The sequence below is a fragment of the Lytechinus variegatus genome, chromosome 4 (genome assembly GCF_018143015.1).
Source record: "Lytechinus variegatus isolate NC3 chromosome 4, Lvar_3.0, whole genome shotgun sequence".
NCBI classification, from domain to species: domain Eukaryota; kingdom Metazoa; phylum Echinodermata; class Echinoidea; order Temnopleuroida; family Toxopneustidae; genus Lytechinus; species Lytechinus variegatus.
Window position 1 is genome coordinate 4054912 of NC_054743.1, and position 15689 is coordinate 4070600.

A 15689-nucleotide genomic window follows, 5' to 3' on the forward strand; every position below is an offset into this window, starting at 1 on the left:
TTCATATATCTATCGTATTTCTATATTCCCTACCGTTTACACCTTTTTTCCTCTGAGTTCTTCTCATTTGAATTATATCTGTATCAGCTTCCTTCTCCCCGATGTGGATTACGAGGAATTGTACCCGCGTCATCCCCCTCTATTCATTCTCTCTTGATTTTTCTTCTCAGTACCTGTCATTTTACATTACATCTAACCCCACCCCCTCCCTCTCTCTTCATAAATCGTTCAGAGAGTAGGCCTATTGTATTGATCGGGGATTGTTGTATCTCATCCTAGTGCATCGTGGCCATCATGTTAAAATTCATGAGGGGGAGGGGGGGGGGGTGGGGTTCTCCCTGGTTCTCAAATAAAGTCCCGAAAATATCTTTAAACTACTATTGTAACTGTCATTTCACAATAAATTCTATATCATCTTCCATTTTCTATATCAATAACGTGGATAGATATCTATCGCAAAAGGAATATGATGATAATGACCATCGTATAAAAATGCACGACTATTTTTCTTGAACTTAGGGCTTAGGGTTAAGGCAAGACAAAGGCCTCCATCTTTCACTAAAAATCATTTTTATAGAGTTTTTCGTAAATTATATGTCTCATTTATTTCGATTTTTCACGCAGATATTGTAATAGTAAAATAATTTTCGTCCTGAAGTTTGCCCATCAGTATTCGATTTATAATATGAGTAAAAGTGACTAAAATTGTAAGTCCAAAATCATACCTCCCGACTCTCTCCTTGTCACTTTCTACGTTTCTTTCTTTGTCTTTACTTTCCCTCAAAAAGAGCCATGCTAGCAACTACTGAAAGTAAGATAAATTATTTTTTCTTGAATAAATTATAACATTGACTATCACAGGTGTTTTTTAATTTGCTCTTTCGTTTTGTTCAATTTTTTTATTTATCTCCATTATTTCACAAGCGAAAAAACATGGAGTAATCATGGTAATAAATAAATAAAACAAATCATAATAGCTAGAATTCATTTTTGTCTCTATCGTTTTAATCTTTCAATCTAACAGAGGCGGCGGAATTGGTAGGAAGTTTCAGTCCTCACCCCCTTGAAAAAAAAAACCATGTACACAAAATCTGAAGTCTATATGAATTTGTGATATTTCTTTTGGCCGGTCCACTCTCCCACTGTCAGCTCAACCCCACCATTATCAAAAACGCTCAGCGGCCCCTGTTTTTTTTTGTAAGAAATCATATATTTTAGTTTTGATGCTAACCAGGGTTAAGCGACCCAAAATGTTTGTTTGCAGTAACGTGAACAAAATCTGGGGCGGGTCGGTTTTTTTTTCTAAATGAATCTTTTCTACCACGCTATTCGCCGGTTAAAAAAAAGAAATTGGCGAAAAAACAGAAAATCGGCGAGAGGAGACAAACAAGCAATATTAGAGTGCAGGTCAGAACATTTGTATCTGGAGGCGGGGGTGGGGCTAGGTCAAACATAAAATTTAAAAGTCATCACTTTGACAAGGGGCTGAGGACCGAGTTGCGACAAACAAACAATGTCGGGTTTTTTGTAATCTATAACCAAAAAATAAAGTCATGTTGTTATTCGTTTAAGTGGATATTTAGCAAAAGCGCACTTGTCTTTTAACCCTTTTATCTCTGTCTCTCATTCTCTCTCGTTGTCCGTGACATCTGAACATTTTTTTCTATAATTTCCCTAAATAGTCCGGCAGCCCAGGAGGTTTATTCAACCGAAAGCCGGACAAGCAAATGACCCCATAGCTGGATGGTATGGACCCTGAAGTTTACAAAAATGCATTGCTGCCGGGTTCTATGCGTGGTCTTCCCTCCGAAATGACGTAATATATGACGTCACTACAAAATGGCCCTATTTTACCATTTTTCAGACATTCTACACATAGCATGAAGTCAAGGGAGAATAAACAGAAATAAAAATAAAAAAATGTTTTAATGAATGAATCACTATTTTGATTTTCAAGTTGTTTCTTCTGTAGTACGGGAGAGTATACACACTCAACTGAAAACGATCTGTTCCAAAAAAAGTGAATTGTCCTCAATCAAGTGACCAATCACATGGTCAGCTGCGATCCCCGCGCGAACACTAGTATATTAGACAATTTTCTTCAAAGTGCGGCCAACCATTACCTTTCATTTGATTAGACCTCAAAGTAAGACGCTGTATTTTCTAAGTATGCGTGGTCTTCCGCAACAACCGCTATGGGCGAAACAGAATTATTACAAAGGAAATTTTGCTATTCAAGTTGTTTCTTCTCAAGTACGGGATAGTATACACACGCAACTGAAAACGATCTGTTCCAAAAAAGTGTATTGTCTCGATCAAGTGACCAATCATAGCACAGCTGCGATCCCCCACGCGAACAAAAACAATACTATATTAGAGCAATGTATTTAAAGTGCGGCCAACGGTCACCTTTCATTCGTGTAGACTTCAAAATAAGACCCTGTAATTTTTAAGTATGCGCGGTCTTCCGCAACAACCGCTATGGGCGAAACAGAATTATTATTGCAACGTAAAATTTATGTCGATTCAATACTTGACAATATTGTATTTTGTGATTAATAAATCATACGTGTAGGCTTTATTTATTTCCCGAGCGAGTATATATGCCAAGATGTTTGAAAAAAGGGAACGGTTTTCGTCGACTGCCAGGAAGCACTATGGGATCTCTATTTGATAAAAATCATAGCTGACCGGGGTAAGAAAGATAAACATAACAGGTTAAATTCACTATTTGGACATTTCATGATGGGGTGAGATATTTGTTATTTCTGCTGCAGAAAAAAAAATCTTCGACCAAAGTAGCCACCTGTCTGATCGGGACTGCATTAGATTGTTCATGCCACCAATTAATGAGCAATAGATGCCCAGATTAACCAACCTCCTACGACCAGTAATAAAGGAATTAGCCTCCATCAAAGATTAAATCACGCGCGCACGCGCGCATTCTGGAAAGGCCAAATATGTGCAAAAAACATGCCTTTACAAATTCAATATAACTCTTCAGATAGTCTGTTGACCCCTAAATTTTCTTTTATTTCCGGATAGGGTATGAGTTGTAGATGTGATTTTCATTTCACATTCGACCCTCAATTTTTTTATGACGTCATCAAAATGGCGTCGGAACTAAAATTTTCCATTTTTGTTTTATGACGTTTTAATAATTTTGCAAATATGACTATAAGTCCTTATTTGTTGGGGTCGTTTTCACCCAGATTTCGAAATATTGTAGCTGAGTATAAACTCTTACTGAATATTTTCTAGAATTTTCATCTTTATTATTTTTTTATCCTCACAATTGAGAAGTTATAGAGGCATATCACAATGAAAATTTCACTGCCATAAGTCAACTTGAGATAATAGTCATTCTTTGAATGATGAAACTATGAGAAGCTTTGCGGTCTAATGGATAGCATACCTGTCTTGCAAGTCGAGGGTCCTTGGTTCGAAACTCGCTAGACAATTTTTTTGCTCAAATTTTGATCATGTTTTTTTTTGTGAAACCTCTATTAGTACTGATTTTTCTCAAACCTTGATTCTACATTAATGGATTCCGGCAACATTATTTTCACTATTTCGTGTAGTCAATTGCAAAATTGCATTTGGCATTCTCTAATACATGTTCTCCACAATCTAAGTTTTTGTCTTATAGCTGTATTTAACAGGTTATTTCGTTAATAAAAGTCTGTTTATTATCATGATGATCATATTGATATTCATTGACATGCTTATAATGATCGAAAATTTGATCGTGATCAGGAGATTCACAGATCACCTAATTCGTCCTTAAGACGAATTAAAATTCATGAATATGACAGATCACCTATTATATTTGTCAGATTTTACTTTATTTATTTTTATTGCCAAATTTTGTTCCCACATTATCTCAAATTCGGGCTTGTCAAATTTCTTATGAGCATGAAAATTAAGTTATAATTAAATCATCTAATGCAATGCTATCTCATTTGATAAAAACCTACAGCTTGTTATTAAGACAGTAAAATGCGATAATGAAGGAAACTATGTTGCTTTGAGTATTCAATCTTTTTTTTAATTGATTTCATTGTATGGGCCACATTAGATGACCCTATTTTTTTTAGATGTGTAGAAAATATCTTGTTGGACTATGATGATCCTCATAAATCCTTTGTGGTGATTGGAACCTGGTCCAAAGTTTTGAGTTAGTTAGTTAATTTGGTTGATCTTTGGTTGTATTTAGAGAGAGGCAACACCATTAAAGCAAAGTAGAATAGATTATTTTATATCTTCAGATATTTTTTCTTTGGTTAGAAAATGTGACATTGATTAATAGGATATCGTACTGATCACTCAACGATGAATTTGGAGATTGGGTTAGATGAATGTCTAACCTAATCTAAATGATATAATTATTGTAAATTTAATAACTCACTTTTGAAGAAAAAAATGAATATGTTGATCTCATTCAGGAAAAAGAAAAATAAACTATTTTACAGTATCTTGAAATTGATTGTCTTCATGGAAAAGCTTTTGAAATTGTTAATAAAGAGGAACTTAGATTTATTATTGATTATCATTTGTTGTTTTTTGTACAAGAAACAAAAAATCATCTGTTCAGATGCGGATCTAGGGGGGCCCGAGGGGCCCGCCTCACCCTCTCCTATTGGCGGAGCAAAAAAATGAAAATAGGGAAAGAAAGGAAGAAAGAAACATTTTAAAAACGTAAAGAGAGGAGAAAAGAAGGGAAACGCAACAAGAGGAAGACGAGTGAATAATATAAGCTGAGGGGAAGACTAGGAAAATGATTTTTAAATCCCTAATGTCACTAAAAAAAATCGCATGCGCTTCTCGCTCGCATTGCCTGTTAGGTGATTTACATATCAATACGGAGCTTGAAATATCAAAATTTGAAGTCAACATAGAAAACATATTTCAGCTCAGAAATCAAACTTTCATTATTTTGTTTCATTTACAAATTGTTTTAAAAAGTGTTCTGTATTTTTGTTTTTGTTTTATGGTCTGAATATAAAAATTTCGGCTCGCGATTCGCGCTCGCATTGATTGTGGAAGGTCTAACAACTCATGCATCTTATCCATAAATACAAAAGTGTTTCAAATGTCCAGTTTTCAGGCCGTAATATTAATAGATTTCACGCTTATTAGATTAATAAATAAGATATCAATTTAACAATCAGAATGGAATATCGACAAGTTTCGTTTCGCGCTTAGGAAGAGAAATAAGAACATATAGTCATAATTTCCATATGATTACATCATGTTCTTGGAATGACCTGGTCCTATGTCAAAACTCAAAGTAATAATGAAATTTTTGAATGTAATTAAAATAATGAAACACTTTTCTTAAATTTGAACGATATCCACCTCACAAGTTTCCTACAAAGTGCTTGAAATACAGAAATTAAATTGATCCTTTTCAGAACGGAATATCAAATATCATATTATCGGTGTTCATGATAAAAAAAGGTTATTTAGAATGCCCATCCAGATTATAGGTCTAAATCTGAAACACGCTCGCGCATGTTTATTCAGATGCGCAGCTTGTTCTCTGTTTAAATCATTATCCAGTTTTATTTCACAATATCAAAAATTTTCTGCTCGCGCTTTGCGCTCGCAATATCAATATAGAAAGATTTTCAATTACTCACCCTTTTCATGATTTTTAGGTGTAAATCTCGATTTTTTTCGCTCACACTTCGCACTCGCATCAATTGTTTAGTTACATGCTTATCCTTTTAACGATTACAAAAATTGCCCAGGATTTCATTCTTCAGTTAGAAATGTCAAAATTTTAAGCTCGCGCTTTGCGCTCACATTAGTTATATATTGAAATATATAACGTATTTATGCTAACTGCAAGCAGCCGTTAACAGATCATTTTTTATTAGATCAAAACGTAAATTAAAAATTTCTGCTCACGCTTTGTGCTCGCAATAATAATATAGTAAGATTTCAAATTACCCATTCTTTTCATGATTTAAAAACATAATCATGACATAGTGTCCCGTTTTTAGGTCTAAATCTCGTTTTTTTTCCCGCTCACGCTTCGCGCTCGCATGAATATTGTTTAGTTATATACCTTTCCTGTTCATGATTATAAAAATTGATTAAAATTTGACAATTTTTTCTGCTCGCGGCTCGCATTATTTGACTGTTGAAATATGCAACATCTTCATGACTAAGTACGTTTTCGATAATGAGTTCAAAAAGTACATTAAAAAAATCTGCTCGCGCTCTGCGATTGCATTATTAATGTAAGGAAGATCCCAATTTACTCATCCTTTTCATGATTTACAAAACTTGAATAGAGTGTCTCGTTTAGAAAGCCTAAATCCCGCTCTCGTTTCAATTATTTAGTTATATGACTATTCTGTTTGAGCTACAAAAAGTGCCTTTAATTTTTATTCCTTAGGTAAATATGTCAAAAATATTTCATCTTGCGCTTCGTGCTCGCATTATTTGATTGTTGAAAGATGTAACGTGTTCATGGCTAACTGCAAGCAGCCTTTAACATGTACCCTTTCCGTCACTTCATTTCTGATTGCGCTTTATGTTCGTAGTAGTTATTCATTTGCATACACATCTCTCTCAGAATAAGAAACATTGCCCAGAATGTTCAAATTTTTGGAAAAAATACAAAAGATTAAAAAAAATAGCTCGTGCTTCGTGCTCACATAATATTAATAAAAATATTATATTATATATTAATGTTTATTTATAAGAATAAAGCTAAAAGGTGACCTTTAGGACTACTCCTTCAAAGAAACCAAAAAACATCTTCGAGCGGCCGATCGGGGAAAATATGTATGAAAAAATCCCCCCTCCCCTATTGGCGAAGGCTGGATCCGCCCCTGTTGTAGATGGAGTTAAGAGCAGCGACTATATTGTATGTAATAAGAGAGAAAGAGAAGAAAGAGAGAAAGTGTAGAAAAACCTCAGAATTTATTTTTTCCCTTAGAAAAACTTCTAGACCAAAATATAAATACTAGAGAAAGTTTACAAAAAATAGGCTACTTATGGAAGAATTACAACAATTTAGACACCAGAAACTTAAAATGGTATCAAACATGTTAAGACTTCAAATAATGCAAAATGGAGAAAAACTGTCTAAATATTTTTTTTCATCTTGAAAAGCAGAGGATAGCAGAAATAAACATTTCCTACGTTAATTAATGATAATGGTACACTATCGCAAGAACAAACAGACAATTTAAGAGAAATTGGCTAATATAATGAACTGTTATATAAATATTTTGCAAATAGTGATGCTGAAGAATTGTTTTCTCTTATTAGAGAAGAGAGTTTCCATGGTCTTATAGAAGAAGGAAATTCTTCATTAGAAGGAGAAATGTGAAGAAGAAAGGTGAAGGTGATTTTGCATTAAACAAATATGATAAATAATAAGGCTCCTGGACAAAATGGATTTACAACTGATTTTTTAAGCATTCTTTCAGGACTTAGGTATATACTTGGTACGAAGTATGAATTTTACTTACATTTCTGGAAAATTGTCCATCTCACAAACAATAATGGCTTGATGAAATAAATTACTAAAGGTGACAAAGTAAGACATTTCATAAACAAATGGAGAGAAATTTCATTGTTGAATGTTGTTTATAAAATGTTGTCAAGTTGAATTGCTAACAGACTTTAAAAGTATTACCATATATTATTAATGTTAAACAATCAGGATTCGTGTCTGGACTATTCATTGGTGACAATAATACAATTTTGTAGGATTTAATTGTGTATACGGAGAAGAAATCTATTCCTATTATGATTTTATTAACTGATTTTGAAAAACCTTTAAAGTGTTTCTCATGATTTTTTGTTTAAAACTCTTTTTTTTATTTGGCAAATATTTCATGAAATGAAATATTTCATGAAATGCACTTTTTAGTGTTATTGTCTAGATTTCGTTTTTGTAATTTTTGGGTTTTTAATTCAAAATTCACACTCTGTCAAAGAAATTAATGTTGGCTTAAAAGAATACAAAATTATTTAGTATGCGAATGACACAATTTTATATCTCGATTGTACAGCTGCCAGTTTCTGTAATATACTAAATATTTTGAATTCTTTTGCTGAATGAAAGGGGTTGAAGGTCAATACGCAAAATCTACCATCAACCTCATCTACCAATCTGACTGGCGAACCTCTTCTACTATTATGAATAGCGACCCTCATCTACCATTATAACTGGCAAACCTCATCCATAATATGACTTGCTAACCCTTTTTCCTATTTTAACTGAAGACCCTCATCTACCATTATGACTGGCAAACCCATTCTACTATTATAACTGGCGACCCTCATCCATTATGATGACTGACGACCACAAACTTCAATTATGACAGGTGAACCCTTTCTACTGTTATAAATAGCGACCCTCATCTACCATTATGACTGGCGTACCTCATCCATTATTATAAATGGCGAACCCCTTCTACAATTATGACTGGCGACCCTCATCCATAATTATGACTGGTGAAACCTTTCTAGTATTATGACTGGCGACCCTCATCCATAATTATGACTGGCGAACCCTTTCTATTATTATGATTGTTAAACCATTTCTACTGTCTTGACTAGAGACCCTCATCAATTTATTATGACTGGCGAACCCTTTCTACTATTATGACTGGCGACCCTCATCTACCTTTATGACTAGCGAACCCCTTCTACTATTATGACTGGCGACCCTCATCCATTATTATGACTGGCGAACCCTTTCTACTATTATGAATAGCGACCCTCATCTACCATTATGACTGGCGAACCTCATCCATTATTATGACAGGCGAACCCTTTCTACTATTATAAATAGCGACCCTCATCAACCCTTATGACTGGCGTACCTCATCCATTATTATGAATGGCGAACTCCTTCTACAATTATGACTGGTGACCCTCATCCATAGTTATGACTGGCGAACCATTTCTAGTATTATGACTGGCGACCCTCATCCATAATTATGACTGGCAAACCCTTTCTATTATTATGACTGTTGAACCATTTCTACTGTCTTGACTAGAGGCCCTCATCAGTTTATTATGACTGGCGAACCCTTTCTTATATTACAAATAGCGACCCTCATCTACCTTTATGACTGGCGAACCCCTTCTACTATTATGACTGGCGACCCTCATCCATTATTATGACTGGCGAACCCCTTCTACTATTATGACTGGCGACCCTCATCCATTATTATGACTGGCGAACCCTTTCTACTATTATGACTGGCGACCCTCATCCATTATTATGACTGGCGAACCCCTTCTACTATTATAACTGGCGACCCTCATCCATTATTATGACTGGCGAACCCTTTCTACTATTATGAATAGCGACCCTCATCTACCATTTTTTCTGGCGAACCTCATCCATTATTATAACTGGCGAACCCTTTCTACTACTATGACTTGCGACCCTCATCAATAATTATGTCTGGCGAACCCTTTCTACTATTATGACTGGCGACCATCATCTACCATTATGACTGGGGAACCACTTTTACTATTATGGCTGGCGACCCTCATCCATTATTATAAGTGGCGAACCCTTTCTACTATTATGAATAGCGACCCTCATCTACCATGATGACTGGCGAACCTTATCCCTTATTATGACTGGCAAACCCTTTCTCCTATTATGAATGGAGACCCTCATCCATTATTATGACTGGCGAACCCTTTTTTTCCTTTTATGACTGGCGACCTTTATCTATCATTATGACCGGCGAACCAATTCTACTATTATGACAGGCGACACTTATCCCTTACTTTGATTGGCAAACCCTTTCTACTATTATGAATACCGACCCTTATCTACCTTTATGACTGGCGAACCCCTTCTATTATCATGACTGGCGACCCTCATCAATGATTATGACTGACGAACCCTTTTTACTTTTATGACTGGCGAACCCCATCAATTATTATAACTGGCGACCCTCATCCGTTATGATGACTGGCAAACCCTCATCTACCATTATGACTGGTGACCCTCATCAATAATTATGACTGGCGAACCCTTTCTACTATTATGACTGGCGACCCTCATCCATAATTATGACTGGCATACCCTTTTCACTATCATGACTGGCGACCCTCATCTACATTTATGACTGGCGAACCTCATCCATCATTATGACTGGCGAACCCTTTCTACCATTATGACTGGCGACCCTCATCAATATTTATGACTGGCGAACCCTTTCTACTATTATGACTGGCGACCCTCATCCATAATTATGACTGGCGAACCCTTTCTCCTATTATGACTTGCGACCCTCATCCATTATTATGACCGACGAACATTTTCTACTCATATGACTGGCGACCTTCATCCACTATTATGACTAGCCAACCCAATCTCCTATTATGACTAGCGACCATCATCTACCATTATGACAGGCGAACCCCTTCTATTATTATGACTGGCGACGCTCATCCACTATTATGACTGGCGAACCCTTCTACTATTATGAATATCGACCCTCATCCACTATTATGACTGGCGAAAACCATCTACTATTATGACTAGCGACCCTTAACTACCATTTTGACTGGCGATCCCCTTCTATCATTATGACTGGCGACCCACATCTTCTATTATGACTGGCTAACCCAATCTACTATTATGACTCGCGACCGTCAACTGCCATTATGACTGGCGAACCTCTTCTATTATTATGACTGGCGACCCTCATCCTCTATAAAGACTGGCTAACCCCTTCTTATATTATGACTGGCGAACCTCATCATTAATTATGACTTGCGAACCCTTTCTACAATTGTGATTGGCGACCCTCATCCACCAATATGACTTGCAAACCCCATCTACTATTATGACTAGCGACACTCAACTACTATCATGACTTGCGAACCTCTTCTGTTGTTATGACTGGCGAACCTCATCATTAATTATGACTTGTGAACCCTTTCTACTATTGTGACTGGCGACCCTCTGTTGTGTATACAATCATTGATGCAACTATAAATTATTCAAAGTAATGTTGTGCCTGAACAGCTAAGATATTCAGGTCACCACCTGGTTATTTACTGCATACATTGTCATCTTACATGTTTAAGTTGAGCTATTGAATTGACTATCATGCTTGAGCGAAGCCACACCTAAATGTACAACATTGAATTAGACATTAAACGGGACTCAGAGAGTCAAGACTTAATTTCACTATCTCGGTGTCTACATTGGGTCTTATGTTATTTCAACAACATTACATATTTTGGCGACGAGGATTTTGGATTTCGGATCTAGTAAACTGACTTCAAAATGTCAATTCCACCACCTTTATGCTTTTTGCCTTCACCCGGCCCTCCAGCAACTCCATGGAACTTGTGGAAACAGCAATTTGAAAACTATATGTTAGCGACAGGTAGCAATGAATTTCACCCAGAAAGAAAGAAGGCACTGTTGCTACACTGTTTGGGGTCGGAAGGCCAGAGAGTGTTTTATTCTCTGCACTCCTCCACAGAGTCGTCAACTGCAACTGGCTCGCAAACCTCGACTGATGTTTACGAAAAAGCTATGACAGATATCGAAGCATATTTTGTTCCTAGAGTGAATGTGGTAGCTGAACGATATAGGTTCAGAAAAAGAAAGCAGAGATCTGATGAAACAGTGCTGCAGTTCGTCACAGCATTACAGGAACTTGTAACACACTGTTCTTTCGGGGAGCTAAAGGAGGAGATGATTCGTGATCAGGTTGTTGAAGGTGGTTGTAGCGAAAGAATACGTGAGCGACTTCTACTTGAACCTGACTTAACTTTAAAGAAGGTTCTCGATCTCAGTAGCTGCATTGAAGATGCAGAGCGAGAAGCAAGAGCTATATCTCAGGGAGGTGAAAGCACCAGTGAAAGCGTGTACGAGCTACGTAAGCAAGCAAAGGAAGGACAGGGAAAGGAGCAGAAACGTAGTTTCAAAGATAGAAAGCAGAGTTGCAGAAATTGTGGGTCTTTCAATCACCTCACTTTTGATGACAGTTGCAAAGCTACAGGAACAAAGTGCCACAATTGTGGGAAGTCAGGTCATTGGGCAAACGTATGTCGTAGTAAAAAGTCAGTTCGTGGATCGGTCTCATCCATGAATGTTTTCAACGTGTACACTCCTGCTCTTAATCGGAAGATTAGATGTGATGTTAAGCTCGCAGGTCAGTCAATTTCGATGATGGTCGACACAGGATCAAGCGTTTCCATCGTACCACTGAGCTTTTACAAGAAGCATTTTGTGATGGAAGCATTACAGCCGTCAAAAGTCAAGCTTAGAGCATATTCTCGAGGGAATATTCCAGTGGCTGGAGTGATTCATACCAAAGCTAAGGTCGGAACACGATCTACGGATGCAACTATTTATGTTGTCTACAAGGGGTCTGCATTGTTAGGGCTTGATTTAATTGAGGACCTAGATCTTACAATCAAGGGTGGAAGTGCTTACGTCGATAGCGTAGATGATATTGCCCCATCGACAACACCAGCAGAGGCTTCCAGTGCATGTGAATCCGTGGAGAAGGAGTTTCAAGATCTCTTTTCGCCGGGTCTTGGCTTCGCGAAAAACTACCAGCATCGTATCAAGGTCAAGCCTGATTATCCACCGGTTCAGCAAAAGCTACGTCGATTGCCGTTAGCAGTGAAGGATCGCGTCTCTCAGGAGTTAAAACGTCTCGAAGAAGCGGGTGTAATTGAGAAAATTGATGCGAGTGAGTGGGTGTCACCCATTGTCGTGAGCACAAAAAAATCTGGAGAGATTCGATTGTGCGTAGATTTACGAGAAGTAAATAAAGCGATTGTCGTAGATCGTTTTCCATTGCCAGATATCGCAGAATTGTTTTGTGAATTGGAAGGATCATCAGTTTTCTCTAAGCTGGATCTTGCATCAGCTTATCATCAGTTGGAGTTAGCTGAAGAGAGCCGTGATTTGACTGCATTCATTACTCACGACGGGTTGTTCAGATACAAGAGAGTCTGCTTCGGATTAGCATCCGCTCCATCGACCTTCCAGAAGATGATGACTTCTATCCTAGCAGGTTTACCTGGTGTACAGTGCTACCTGGACGATGTCATTGTATACGGGAAAGACAAGACAGAGCATGACAAACGCTTAGCAGATGTTCTCACTCGGATGCAAAATGTTGGACTTCGTCTGAACAATAAGAAATGTAAGTTTCACCTAACTGAGTTAAGTTACTTAGGTCATTCAGTCAGTAGTGAGGGAATATCGCCCGATGATGACCATATTGCTGCCATTCTGAAGGCACCAGCACCCACAGACGTGGGGGAGCTTAGATCTGCTCTAGGGTTGACAAATTACTATGCTAAATTTGTTGAGAATTATGCCACAGTAGTAGAACCTTTGAGATGTTTATTACGTAAGGATGTTCCATTTGAATGGGGTGTAGAGCAACAGAATGCATACGATAACATTAAGGAAGTGATTGCTCAGAAGGTAGTACTCAAGTTTTTCAATCCTAACCTTCCTACTGTTGTAACAACTGATGCTTCAGACTATGGTCTAGGGGCGGTACTGAGTCAAGTAAAGAATGGTAGAGAAATACCAGTCGCATTTGCATCAAGATCATTGACACCTGCAGAAAGAAAATACTCTACAGGTGAGAAAGAAGCTCTTGCTTGCACTTGGGCATGTCTGAAGTGGTATACTTACCTTTGGGGTCGACATTTCACATTAATGACAGATCATAAGGCCTTAGTGACATTGTTAAATGCTAGGGGTACTGGAAGACAACCTATGCGAATAGCAGGATGGTATGCCAAACTGTTGCACTTTGACTATCATGTTGAGTATAAGATGGGCAAAGATAACTTTGTAGCAGATGCATTGTCAAGACTGCCTCAAAATCAGTCTTCAGTAGATCATGTAGATGGAGGAGATAAGGAAGAGGAAGAGGAGGAAGTGGTTCTTAGTTTAGATGAAGAGTGCCCAATTTCGATCTTAGAATTACAGAAAGCTACTAAGGAAGATCCAAGTTTGGTTCAGGTTAGGAAGTTTGTAGAAGAGGGTTGGCCTGCAAAACACACCTTATCTCTGGAGTTGAGACCATTGTATGTACTCAGAGACGAGTTTTCCATTGTTGATGAGGTTGTCATGAGGGGTGATAGAATAGTTGTTCCTGCCACACTACAAAGCAAACTTGTTCAATTTGCACACTCTGCCCACCAGGGCATTGTACGTACCAAGTCAAGATTACGGGATGATTATTGGTTTCAAGGAATGGATAGAGTAGTAGAAGAAGCTATCAAAACCTGTTCAATTTGTAGAGAAAATGACAAGTCACAGCGCACATATAATGCACCCATGCAATCTGTGCCATTCCCTGATTCGCCTTGGGAAAAGATTTGTATAGACATCACAGGGCCATTTGAGAAGGCTCCTCCAGATCAAAAATATGCAATTGTTGTAGTGGACTATCACAGTAAATGGCCAGAAGTTGCATGTTGTAACACAGTTACAAGTAGAGTGGTTATCAGCATGTTAGAATCACTATTTGCAAGAGAAGGGATTCCTACCCACCTTGTATCAGATAATGGTACTCAGTTTGTTTCTCATGAGTTTACTGAATTTCTAGAGAAGTATGGTATCAAACACTGCCGATCATCTCTCTACTACCCCCGGGCAAATGGAGAAGTAGAGAGGTTTAACCGTGTTCTAAAATCAAGCATCCAAAATGCTCTGATTGCTGGGAAGAGATGTATGAAGGAAACTGTCCTAGAATTGTTGTTGGCTTACAGGGCAACTCCTCATCAAACAACAGGGTGTTCACCCTCCGAATTGTTGCATGGTAGAAAAATGAGAACTAAGTTACAGGTTCAAAACAAAATGCCAAACAAAACTGACAAACAAACTGAAGAGGTAAAAGAAAGAGTTGAAATGAAACAAAAGAAATCAAGAGAGTATACCGATACGAAGAGAGGTGCAAGGCAACCTCACTTTAAGGTGGGAGACTATGTTCGGGTCCGCAAACAAAGACACGTTCATAAGGGGCAAGTGCACTTTGGTTCACCAATGAAGATTGTCAAACAAAAGAACGATGCAACATATCAGTTAGAAGATAGGAGTACATGGAATGCATTTCATTTGTCTCCTTGCCCAGAAAGTCCAGAAAAACAAGAAGTGAGGCAAGATGCTGTAGAAGAGGGGAAGGAGGTAGTGCACCAAGAATTGAGACGTAGTACTCGTAATAGAAAAGAACCCGAGTACTATGGAAATTATGTGAAGTATTGAAAATTAAATTGAGAAACTTGTACTCATGAAGAAATTGCATGACTTATGATAAAATTTAGACAACTCCTTTTTGCAAAATTGAGTTATTCAAAATTGTACGAGGTATAATGTCAAGATTGTTGCTTGAATGCAAATTATTCATTTCAACATTGAAAAGCTACTATTGTATTAAGTTTGAAATGAGTGTATTGTAAAAATCTAAAGGAAATTCATAAAGTGGAATAACCAAATATCATGGATATATTAATCAGATATGAAAGATGTTATAGTTTGGAAAGATATTGCAGGTATAATCAGTTTGAAAGTTTCTTGTGTTGTTATGGTCACCACTATAATCTGTTCAAGTTTGACAAGGGGGAGAATGTTGTGTATACAATCATTGATGCAACTATAAATTATTCAAAGTAATGTTGTGCCTGAACAGCTAAGATATTCA

At 37.3% G+C, this 15689-nt stretch overlaps 1 protein-coding gene across 1 annotated transcript; it reads left to right on the plus strand.

Annotated features, from left to right (window-relative positions):
* The first annotated feature begins 11545 nt into the window (after positions 1-11545).
* Positions 11546-15253, plus strand: LOC121412426 (uncharacterized protein K02A2.6-like). The gene has a single exon (XM_041605236.1). It carries the CDS (start codon positions 11546-11548, stop codon positions 15251-15253), a length of 3708 nt encoding a protein of 1235 aa, XP_041461170.1.
* Positions 15254-15689: the final 436 nt, after the last annotated feature.

Coding starts and splice junctions, on each gene's coding strand:
- LOC121412426 (XM_041605236.1), top strand. CDS start 11,546: ATGACAGATATCGAAGCATATTTTGTTCCTAGAGTGAATGTGGTAGCT.